The following is a 12,086-nucleotide window of genomic DNA, read 5'->3' on the forward strand; positions in this document are numbered from 1 at the left end:
TGTGCCTCCCAAGGCGCTTTCCAGCTCTTTCTAAGGATGCACTAGCAGACCAGACTAAGCCTGTATAAGCAGTCTATGCTAGCTTTCCAATATCCAGTGAATGCTGCCAATTGCAGAAGAAGTAAGCATGCACTTGGTCGGTACCTCTGTTTACAGAAAAGAAAAGCAGAACACTCCAACACTACAGAGACTCTTTCCACCGCCCCAGTAACCCCTGATTAATGACCTCCACTTGCAAAGGAGACTACTTACCTTAACCATGAAATAATGAAGGCTATTGATCCAACAAGCTACTGCTATAGAGTGTTATTGATCACCCAATCTTTGGTTAAAATGGTCCTCATTTAGCAATTTCACTGTCACAAACACCTGGAGCAAAGCACACTCATAATTAAAGAGTTTGGGGCAGTTAAAGTGAGAGGTGATGGACAGAGATCCAGCTTTCTCCCATTTATTCTTGCTTCTGAGCTATTGTTTGTGTCAGAAGGGATATTGATTTTCTATAAAAATAAGAAAACAAGAGGCACCAAGGGGCTGCAGAAGGTCAGCTTGGGCTGAGGAAGGAGGGGACAGGTCTAGCACTCCATCTCTGTCATTTGCCTTCCAGGACAAGGGAATGTTTTCTTTCCTGTGAGACTAGCCTCTAATACATCACCAGAGGAAGGCTCCTGATGTAACTTTAGGCCACCACCCACACCAACCAATTTGCTCATAGAAAACCTAAACCATATTCAGGAGGAACAACGTCCTGCTGAGGAGCAGAGAATCAGGCTAAGGTCCATCACCTAACAGATAAGCCATACTCAGAAAATCTGAATGCAGATTGGTAGAAAGCAATTTTACAGAACTTGTAAAATCTCAGAGCGTCCATTCCCATACATACACTGAAGAACATTACAGTAAGAATGTGATCTTTATGCCGCATTAATAAAGCTACTATGTTGTACTCATTTCTAAATCCTCACAATTCTTGGCTGGAACACAACTGAATGAGGAACAGAGAGAGAAAAGCAGAAAGAAATAGTGGCAAGGCTTAAAATTGTTAGCAATTTAATTTGTTAGCAATAAGTAAATTTAAATAAACTAGAAGTAAAGTCAATTAAGATATACATTCCCAGCCTGTGGTGGCACATGCCTTTAATCCCAGCACTTGGGAGGCCGAGGCAGGCGGATCTCTGTGAGTTCGAGGCCAGCCTGGTCTACAAAGTGAGTCCAAGACAGCCAAGGCTACACAGAAAAACCTTGTCTTGAAAAACCAAAAAACCAAAATACCGAAACAAAAAAACCAAAAAAAAACCTACTTTCTAAACGCAAAACATTTAAATACATGTTTCTTAAAACACTATCCACAGACTAGGCTAAGGTTAATGATCAGCTTCTTATCACAGTAATTTTACAAGGTGTATTAAGGTAGTAATTTTACAAGGCTGATGGCAAGAACCCTCAACATGACTGATGGAAAAGTTAAGTTCAACACTTTGATCTCTATGTGACTGAGCCATGGCAAAGCCAGGCAGCTTCATTAAAAAGTAACCTCAGGGATTCTGGAAAGCACTTCTTTAAAACAGGAGGTAAGGAAATTTTGACATAACCAACTCACCAGCAGGGAGCAATACTCAGATCAATACTCAACTTGCTATTTGAGGTCTATTGTTAGCCCTGATATACAATATGCTTAACAGCTAAGGGCGGGCTGGAGCGAGGCTTGGTGTCAGAGGACCTACCCCACGTGCATGAAGCTCTCAGTTCAATCCTCAACAGCAAAGCAAAACAAGAGCCAGGCCACACACATCCAGGAAGCTGCTGCAGGAGGACTGCAAGCTGAAGGCAATCCTACTGATACAGCAATAAGGAGGGAAAAAGAACATAAACAAGTAGTAATTAAAAGCAGCTTGAAAAATTAAACAGTTTTGTTCTCCTTCGCTGTTGAGGAAAGTTTGGACAAACTCTGATGGCAGAGAATGAGACGCGCTCCTCTCCACAGAAAGTATTCAGGGGCAAATATGAAAGTACTTCTATTTGAAATTACAGATAAATGGAGACAAGTCAAGGCGTGAGTTAACAGTTCTTTAAAAATTAGACTCTACTTATTTTTTAAAAACAAGTCTCATATAGCCCAGGCTGGTCTCAAACTCATTATGTAGCTGAGACTGGTTTTGAACTCCTATTCTTCCTGCCTCTGCTTCCTAATGGCTGGGATTACAAGCATGTGCTACTATGCAATTCAATTCAAAGACTTCAGAGAATTTTTCTCAGCACACGTCTACTACTACAATAAACCCACCATCTAGTTTCTCAGTATTTTTTTAAAAATTAGGGAGCAGAGATTGGTAAATAAAAATGGAATTGTTTACAATTTGGCCAAAATTAGGGAGAGAAAAACTCCTCCTAGGGTCTCCTGGAACAGGGCCACCATCTAGGATGATATAATTCTAAAAACACTTGAATTAGTTGTGAGTGAGATAAGCTGCCCAGATGTGTGAAATCTCTTCCTGGAAAACAAGAACCTCTTTTGCTTGGCACTACGATTTCAGCATGGGAATCCTGGGAAATTTTAATCCTTTTAGAATCCATTGTTTCGATCTTAACAGTGAACACTAAGGGCACAAGGGTCTCTCTTAGAGAGAGAAAGTGTGTGTGGGGTAGGGGAAAAGAAACGTGTCAGATGCCCTCGGAGCTAGAATCACAGGTGTAAGCCACCTGTGTGGAGGTTAAGCACTGACCTCAGGTCTATTTCAGAATAAGCACTCTGAATTGCTGAGCCTTTACCAGCCTCCACACAAGGGGCCCTCTTAGAACGCCTCCTTCCCAGCCATGGCTCACATAGGACCAACATTACACTACCACTTACCCGGATATTTCTTCACAGTGACAGGACCCTAGCATCCTTTTCACTGTAAGGCCAGAGGAAAGCCCACAGGGGAGAACCAGGTCTCCTCAGTGTGAAAATAGCAAGAATTCACAAGCACTCCTGTCCACTGCAGTGTCTCCGGGCTCTTGGATGACTAGATCTTAGAATCTGACAGCCTGGGTTAGGAAAGGACAGAGACAGAAACGCCACTGCTGGACCACAGGCCTTCACTGGGAGCTGCAGCTCAGGGAAGGCAGTGGCAGTCTCTAGTACACACAGTAACCTCAGCTTAACAAGAAATTCTGGGGAAGAAAAAGACACAAGCAGCATTCCAAAAGGCTATTTGAATTCTCTACTCTCAACTCTAAGACTCTAAGATGTATATGCTTAATCTTAAATGCCAACTTGATTGCCTCAACAGAGGTTTTCATAAAAAGTACCATAAAAAGCTACAAGTTTGCTGAGTGGTGGCACACACCTTTAGCCCCAACACTCAGAGAGGCAGAGGCAGGCAGATCTCTGTGAGTCTGAGGCCAGCCTGGTCTGCAGAGTGAGTTCCAGGACAGCCAAGGCTACACAGAGAAACCCTGACTTGAGGGGAAAAAAAAGCTACAAGTTGGTTAAGCCATTCTTGTTTGATTAAAAATAGTATGATTATGGAGAAAGAATGCCTTCATAATCTAAAAACAACATATAAATTGGATAAATAGAATCAAACTTAGAAGAAAATTACAAGAGTCAAATTGTGAGCCTTCCTCAACACAGCTAAACACGCTGGCAAAATATACCGTCAGTAAGAAAAAGTGTGAAAGTTAAATAAAAACCACTCAGAAAAGAGGAAGCACACAGACCTTCAGTGGGCCCGTTACTGACAGCCTGGCCTCAGTGTGCCCAGCCTTTATGTCTCGGGAGTGACACTTGAGAAGACTACGGTCCGGGGAAAGGCTCCTCATTCTACAGCTGGTAGGCAGCAAAGCCTGGGAAAATATGAGCTTGGAAACCAGGTATGACTCTCAGTTTGGACAGCAGGTGACCCTGGCAAATTAACCAAACTCTAAACCTAGTTTCCTCATCTAAACATACAAATAATGAGGTTCTCCCATACAAGAGAACTGTAAGCATTAAGTGAGAGTATCCAGCAGCTATGCAGGGCAGACTGCCGAACAAACCTGCAGTGCTCAACCCACACCTGGCAGCACCTGAGAGGACACAGGAAGAAGGGCAGGAACACGGCAGAGCTGCCAAACTTCCTACCGTGTGCCACAAGGCACCGCCCCAGACACCTGACTGAGAGCTCAGAGAGTAACTCTAGCAAGTATCAACCCACCAAGGACCCGTGCTTTCGGGTGATCTGACATGGAGAGAAATGAAATGGCAAAAACCACACTGGCATTTTAAACATGCAACCGTTTAGATTACAGGGACTCACACCGTTATCTTTCAACCCCACTATATACGCATACAACTTAAATGTCTGCCATAGACACTCAAGGACTGTCGAAGTAAGACAGCTTGGTGAGTAGGTAAAGGCACCTGATGCCAAGCCTGAGGACCTGAGTTTGATCACACACACACTTTCTCTCTCTCCCTCCCTCTCTAAATGTGTGTGTGTTTGTGAGGAGATAGAGAGAGAGAGAGACAGAGAGACAGAGAGAGAGAGAGAGAGAGAGAGAGAGAGAGAGAGTCAAAACGCTGAGGAGACAGCTAAGTGCGTAAAGTGCTTACTGGACAAGCACAAGGACTTGAGCTTGGAGCCCTAACAGCCCCATGAAAGCCAGACACAGCAGTGCATCTCTGCAATCTTACTGTGGGAGCACAGACAGGATTCCCAGAGCTTGCTGGCCACCTAGTCAAGCCAATTGGTGAGCTCTGGGTTCCATAACAAGACTACTCACTCAGACAAGGTGAAACATGACAGAGGAACAAACACCATGCACCTTGGGCCTACATGTGCACCTGCACATGTATACATATACACACACACACACACACATACAATAGGAAATACACTCAATATAGTCAAATTGTAACTCGAAGAGAACAGAACAATAGCCTAGAGAGCAAACATAACTTGCATTTGTTTACAAACTCCCTAGACCTGGCACCCGCATGCCTTCCCTGTCACAACTACCAGGGCCAGCCTCTGCTGAGACCTTGACAATATCTTTGTATGAACTGAATGGTATAAAGACCAGCAAATTATTTTTGAAACAAATTCTTGGTTGTACATTTAAAGTACATGTTTGAAATTATTCTTAGGATCAAATTATTTCTGTTATGGGCAGCCTTCTTGACACAGAGGAAACAAGATTCAAGAATGACACTTTGCAAACCAGGTATCAGCTACCAACTGACTACAGGAAGGCTACCAAGCCAATACTATGGCTAGTTTCGAAGAGAGTGGAGCTCATTGAGAGACTGCGGGTTTGCCCTTCGGGTAAAATTAGCCAAGGAAAGCCTTGCTTCAAGAAGGGAGATCTCACCATTCTGACATGTTCTCGTCAGAGCCCTGTTTCTGTTCCTCTGCTTCACACTCCATCCTCTCTTTCCTGACTGTTTTGCTTAGGAAAGTCCTGTTTTCTGCTGATTCACACAGCCCGTGGCCTGATGACGTCCAGGGAGTATTCTCCTTCCATCGGGACAAGCGCTGCTTCTTGGCCGACTTGAACCTGCAGCCTCTCTCATAGCTCCAATCTGACACTTTGAGCTTCTGCTGAAGGCTGGCCGCCACCTCTGATGTCACTCTCTTCACCTTCCGCCGGCGCCTGAGTGGTCGACAAGGTGCATTTTCCGTAAAGGAGTCAGACTCGTGCCAAGAATGCTGCTTACTCCTAACGACAGCACTGAGAGCTGGGTGCCGTTTGGCCACCACGGTGTCATCAGAGTCACTGAAGTTGGCGAGCGGAGCCACTTCTCGACAGTCCTTGGCGGCCTCATCCAGACTGGACTCGGAGGCCTCACTGAAGCAGCAGGCATGCTCTGCCAGGTGAGCAAAGTCAGACCGGCGCTTCCGGCCCCGGCGCTTCCGGAGCTGCCGCCTCTGCTGCCTGGGGCTCAGAGCCATCTCCTCCCACAGCTCACCGAGCTTGCTCTGCTCAGACGTCTGCTCCAAGGCTGAAGCTAAGTCATGTACCAGCTCATCCATGAGGCCACAGCTGCCAAAGAAAAAGAAGAAAAGCTCGAAAAGACCTGCTGTTTCTCAGTGTTTTTATAAAACACATAATGACATAGTGGCTCCCTGCCTGGCTATAGAAAATAGAATCCTTTCATCCAGCCTCACTTATAACTGTTTCTACCACTCGTGCAGCCTTAAAGATGAAAAAAAAAATAGGTGTGGGGTCCTTGTTAAATACTTGAAATCAACATATTCAACAGCCCACCAGGTGAAAACTGGGACATTAGCAAGAACAAACAGAGCTTTTTCCTTTCTCCTATTAAGTGTTGCCCTTGGCTGCCTGATTATAAGAAAGTGTCTCATAGGAAAGGAACAGCAAACCGTGTCTCATAGGAGAGGAACAGCAAACCGACGACTTCACCACTACAGCTGAGTTAGACAGGATCCAGTCAGGATGGAGGGCTACGCCACGGTCTGAGATACCTGCTAAGAATGTGTGTGGTAGGGAGGAGACAAGGAGCTTAGCGGCACCTATCAGGAAGACTTTGCAGTGCTCATAGTCAGAGAACCTGTGGCATCCCAAGTTAAGTACTCAGGATGGGAGAAAAAAGAAGGCCCACACCTGGTACTACCATGGTACCAACTGCCACCTGGAAGTTACTAGGAATATACTGCTGTAGAGTATGACAGTGATTTTACTACTACTGCTGTTGTTGTTATTATTATTACTGTATTATTGTTGTTGTTATTATTATAGTTTGTTGTTGCTGTTGTTATCATTATCATTATCATTATTATTATTATTATTATTACTATTACCATTACCATACAGTACTTTTAGACTCATTCTGGTCATCGATCACACAGCAGGACATAAATTAAACTAAAATGGAGGTGCGGGGTAAAGTCTCTTAAGATTTCTGGCTAACTGAAGCACCCCTTTCAAGGCATGCATAGGAGAAGTTATTTTCAATTTTTCATTTTTCAAAAGAAATGCCTAATGCCATCTGGACAACACCTAAATTCCCTATACTAAAATGACACTTTCTCCCCAACTCTTGTTAAGCCCAAAGTACATCTCCACCATAATTAGAGCTTAAAGCTGAGCTCAGACCCTATTTCCCTTCATGCAATTTACATTTTGCAAAGGACTTTCTAAAAATTATTCTCACAGGGTCCCTATGTCAACACATTCAAAAGCAGGAAGTCTTTTAGCCCATGTGTAACATTTGTGAGAGCTCCAAAACTACCACCCACACAAACTTCCTCAAAGTGTCAGAGCCTTAAACGTAAAAGGCCGTTTCCTTTCAGCGATTGGTAGTAGTTTAAAAGACCAGGACTGCGGTTTAGAATACAACTGTCCCTAAGCCCAATGCAGATAAGTGGGTACAGCACGTCTAAGTCTCTCATAAAAAACAACAACAACAACAACCCCACAGCTTTGAAACTCAGACAGACCTGCACGAACTTTAACATGGGACAAGTGTACTACACAACATGTCAAGGGCTGGCGCAGAATTCTTCCGCGTCTCAAAAGGGGCAGACAAGACAACTGGGGTACACCCACACCTCCAGTCTCTCTCTCAGGTGCACACCCTAGAGACCCTGGTCTGAGTCACACTCACAGGACGCTGGTGGGCCGCAAAGCATCGAGCCAGTCTCCAGGTCAGAGTGACGGGAGGTGGGGGGGGGGGGGGGGCAAGAGTCAACTTCTCTTTTGGATTCACCCGAGACTGGAGGTCAGCTGGCTAGGGCAGAAACTGTCTCAAATCTCGTCCTGGTGACTGGACCCCCCTCCGTGATGGGAGGGGGTGTCAGAGCACCGCCACAGAGAAACGCCGCGTTTCGGGAGACTCCCCTACATGCCCAGCCCGTCCTCGAGGGCTAGGAAGACCCCTGTTCGGGACACCAAGCCTGAGCTCTCGCTGTCACCCACCAAAGAGGCAGGGAGACTGGAGGGGACTGTCGCCGCCGAGGCAGCCCGACCCTCGGCGCCCAGGCTAGGGAGACGCGCCTAGGGCAGGAAGGCCCCGCCACCCTCGGTCACTCGCCGCAGTCCCAGAGTACCCTAGGTCCCTCCGCCGCAACCTAGAGCCCCGATCCCTCCCGGCGCGGGCCCAGCCTCGCAGCCATCCTTCCCCTCACCGGCAGCCGCAGCCACTCGCACCCGGCGCCGCCTTCGGGGCCGAAGCTCCCAGCCTGGGTTTCCCTCTCTGACCTCATTTCCGGTCTGGGCCGGAGAGGTGGGACTGGAATGGTAAGGGAGGGGCGGGCTACGAGAGAAGACAGGCGGCCGCCCTGCACTTCCGCCCTACGGTGCGTCCACTTCCGCTCCGAGGTGGGCGGGTCCACGGGAAACTAGAAAGTGGGGCTTACAGAGACCCTTAGGCCTGAGACCTCTCCCTTGGGTTGCTGACATTAAGGAGAAGTGGGTCACTTGCCAGCGCTTTAAGTTACACAGTACATGGCTTGAGCAAAAAAGCAAGTCATACTGCATTATAACTCAGAAGCATAGAAGAAAAATTAACAATCCCATACTGAGTGAATGAAAAAGTGGAGAAGAGATAAATTTCCCGTAGAAGACATATGCTCCCTTGAAGCATAACCCACCCCCACCCCCAAGAATTTTGAGCTGTGCATAGCAGCTTCCTTTTAAATAATGCAGTACTGAAGGGGGGGAGGCGAAAAGGAGTCACTTCACAGTGGGGAAACTGACAAGTATTGCCCTGGCCAGGATCTAGGTTAACAACAATTATGTTGAAAGCACATGAGCTTGATGTATTTTGAGAATGACACTTTATGGTGTTTTCCTTTCAGAACTCATAATCCCAGTCTAAGCTCAAGAAAAGAAGAAAGGAAGGAAGTCCAACTACGGTTGAAAACCAGCCTACAGAATGCCTCACCAATATACCTCAAAACTGTTAAGGATGTCAAAGATAAGAAAGCCATCTGAGAGAGTGTCAAAAGCTTAGAGGAACCGAAATGCCATGTTATATACTGGGTAGGATAGTGGAATAGAAAAGAGAGAGAGAGAGAGAGAGAGAGAGAGAGAATGAGAATCAGATGAAAAGTAAATCTGCATGAAGGACATAGACGTTAGTTAATAATAATGATATATAAAGGTTGATTAATTATCTAAGTGTTCTGGATAGTTTTATGTCAACTTGACACAAGCTAAAGTAATCATAAGAGGGAGACCTCAATTAAGAAAATGCTTTCATAAGACTGGGCTATAGGCAAGCCTGTAGAGCATTTTCTTAATTAGTGATTGATGGAGGAAGGGCCTGCCCACTGTGGGTGGTGCCATCTCTGGGCTGGTGGTCCTAGTTTCTATAAGAAAGCGCGCCGAGCAAGCCAGTAAGCGGCACCCCTCCAGGTTCCTGTCCTGTTTGAATTCCTGTCTTGACTTCTTTCAGTGACGGACCACTAAACCGTCTCTTCCCTAAGTTACTTTGGTCATAGTGTTTCATAGCAGCAATAGAAACCACCAACTAAGAACTGGGCATGGTGGAGCATGCCTATGATCCGAGCACTTGGAAGGTCAAGAAAGAAAAACTGCCGGTTTGGATCTAGTCTGAACTGCATAGCAAGTTCCAGCCAGCATAGCAAGACCTGTATGAAAAATGGATTAATTATGAAAAGTGTACTATATAATATAAGACATAAACAAAAGAAACTGGTGTATGTGGTTCATATAGAAACCATAGAATTTTCATAATTTTTCCATAAACCTAAAATTATCCCAAAATTAAATGTTTTTATACATATAAATTTTGACTCAAAAATTCTTCTAAGACATTTTTTTAAAGATTTATTTATTATGTATACATGTAGGCCTGCAGGCCAGAAGAGGGCACCAGATCTCATTATATATGGTTTTGAGCCACCATGTGGTTGCTGGGAATTGAACTCAGGACCTTTGTAAGAGCAGGCAGTGCTCTTAACCTCTGAGCCATCTCTCCAGCCCCTCTAAGACTTAAGTCTGTAAATTTGTGTCCAGCAGAATGCATTGCAGAAGAAGGAAATGCTACTGGCTGAGACCAGAAATATACGACAGGGCTTGGTTAATGGAATCATGGTACATCTGTGAAGAAAAATTCCTCGCAGCCTCTCAGAATTGATGTCAGGAGCCAGGGTTGTCCTTGGTAGTAACGCATGTGCTTAGCATGCACAAGACCCTGAGTTCCATCCCAGCAATATGAATAAAAATTGATGTTTTGGGAGATTTGGTGACATGAAAAGTCACTGCTATAAGCTATGCTTGGTGGTACCCGCCTTTAATCCCAGCACTGGGGAGGCAGAGGCAGGCCCCTGTAAGTTTGAGTTCTAGAATTGTCAGGACTATATAAAGAGATCCAGTCTCAAAAAGTTACTGATTTATGATTATATATATTCTACATATTACATTTCAATAAAACGGCTCTTTAAAAAGTAGAATTTAACTCTTTATATACAAAAGAAATCAGGACTATGTTTACACAGGATAGAACCAGAATGTTACATTCCAAATGCTGGCCTTGTGGCACACACTTTTAATTCAAGTACTCGTTAGGCAGAGGCAGGCAGATCTCTGTGAGTTCAAAGCCAGCCTGATTTACATACAGAGTTTCAGGACAGTCAGGGCTACATAGTGGGACCCTGGCTCAAACAAACAAACAAACAAACAAATCAAGATAGTTTTGTATAAATACATGTATCTCCAATCTGTTGTTTTGTGGGTTTTCAGAATTGTCCTTTTTTGGGGGGGGGTCGGTGTAAAGAATTAAAGGAATGTGAACTGGAGAAATGGCTGAGCAGTTAAGAGCTTGCTGCAAAGGCATGAGTTCAGATCCTCAGTCTTCACATAAAAACCCCATGTACTAGCCTGCTCCTGTATTCTCAGTGCAAGTTAGAAGGACCTCAGGATTGGTTGACAGCCTATGTCTGAAGTCATACACACACACACACACACACACACACACACACACACACACACACACAAGAGATTGTCCACAATGAGTTAGGGGAGCGCGATGAGCAAACTTGGAGCCAGAGTGACTGGGAGTCATAGAAGGAAATGGAGTGGTGGGAAGATGATTCATTCTGTTTTGATCTTGATGAATTTGTGACTCCCTCAGGGTGGGAAAGATGGAAATATTCACTAGGTCTGTGCAGCCATCAGACCTCTGTTCTGCTTAAGTGAAAATCCTCTCCCATGGGTCTCATCTGTTTCTGTGGTGTCAGTTTCCTCCATCTACACTGAAAGCTCCCAAATGTCTTAAATTCAGCGTTAGCGTCTGCTTCCTGCTAGATGTAGTGTGTACACATTTTCTAAGACAGTTTCTCTGTGTTACCTTGGCTGTCCTGGAACTTGCTCTGTAGACCAGGCTAGCCTTAAACTCATAGAGATCCACCTGCGTCTGCCTGGGATTAAAGGCATGCACCGCCACCACGATCTCACCGGCATCTATAATTTAAGACGTTAAAATATAGCTTAGTTTCTTCCGTCATTCCTCCCCAACCTGTCCCTGTTTGGGGAAACATCACTGCTGCCATGCAGTCAATTTATTTCTAGTTCTTGCTTTTTCCTTCTTCTGTCTGTCTGTCTCTGTCTGTCAGTCTTTCTTTTTTTGTCTTTTTTATTTTGAGGGGGTGTTGGTCTGTTGCTGTTTTGTTTGTTTTCTTTTCTTCTCTTTTTTTAAGACAGGGTTTCTCCGTGTAGCCTTGGCTATTCTGGACTTTATAGGACTTTGTAGACCAGGCTGGGCTCGAACTCACAGAGATCCTCCTGTCTCTGCCTTGCAGAGTGCTGGGATTACAGGCGTGTACTACCACCTCCTGACTTCTTCCTATCTAGCCTGTTATTAAAGCTAAGCCACTCTTACAGTGTCCTCAAACCCATCCTTTTGTTTGTTTGCTCTCTGCCATTAACAGGCAGTCACTCTGCTAAATGACACAGCAACTGCCTTACTGGTCCTATCACTTGTCATCCCTCCAGAAAAGCTTCCACCACAGTGAACTTTCTAAAACACAATTTAGATCATGTCATTTCTTCCATGGTCTACTGCCTTCTGCGTCACGCTAAAGCACAGCGTGCTACTTGCTGCTTCTGGAACACCCTGGGGATTTGGGGGTGATTTA

The 12,086-nt window shown here is 45.1% G+C and overlaps 1 protein-coding gene across 8 annotated transcripts in view; it reads right to left on the reverse strand.

The window, feature by feature from the left end:
- GPATCH2L (G-patch domain containing 2 like) overlaps nucleotides 1–8,212 on the reverse strand; it is a 48,488-nt gene extending 40,276 nt beyond the window's left edge. For 4 of the 8 annotated variants that reach the window (XR_014781329.1, XM_084793212.1, XM_084793210.1 and 1 more), the window contains exons 1-2: nucleotides 8,185–8,205; nucleotides 5,335–6,006 (exon numbers count right to left, since the gene is read on the reverse strand). Coding sequence is in view for 7 of the 8 variants with exons in the window: in XM_084793212.1 (XP_084649338.1) it covers nucleotides 5,335–6,006; nucleotides 8,185–8,189 (677 nt within the window). In the remaining variant the exon portion in view is untranslated. Of the gene's footprint in view, nucleotides 1–5,334; nucleotides 6,007–7,591; nucleotides 8,038–8,111 lie in introns of those variants that run through there. The other 4 variants (XM_084793207.1, XM_084793211.1, XM_084793206.1 and 1 more) reach the window with 4 other exon arrangements.
- Nucleotides 8,213–12,086: the final 3,874 nt, after the last annotated feature.

This window comes from Acomys minous, assembly GCF_964271855.1.
Source record: "Acomys minous genome assembly, chromosome: 8".
Lineage (NCBI taxonomy): Eukaryota > Metazoa > Chordata > Mammalia > Rodentia > Muridae > Acomys > Acomys minous.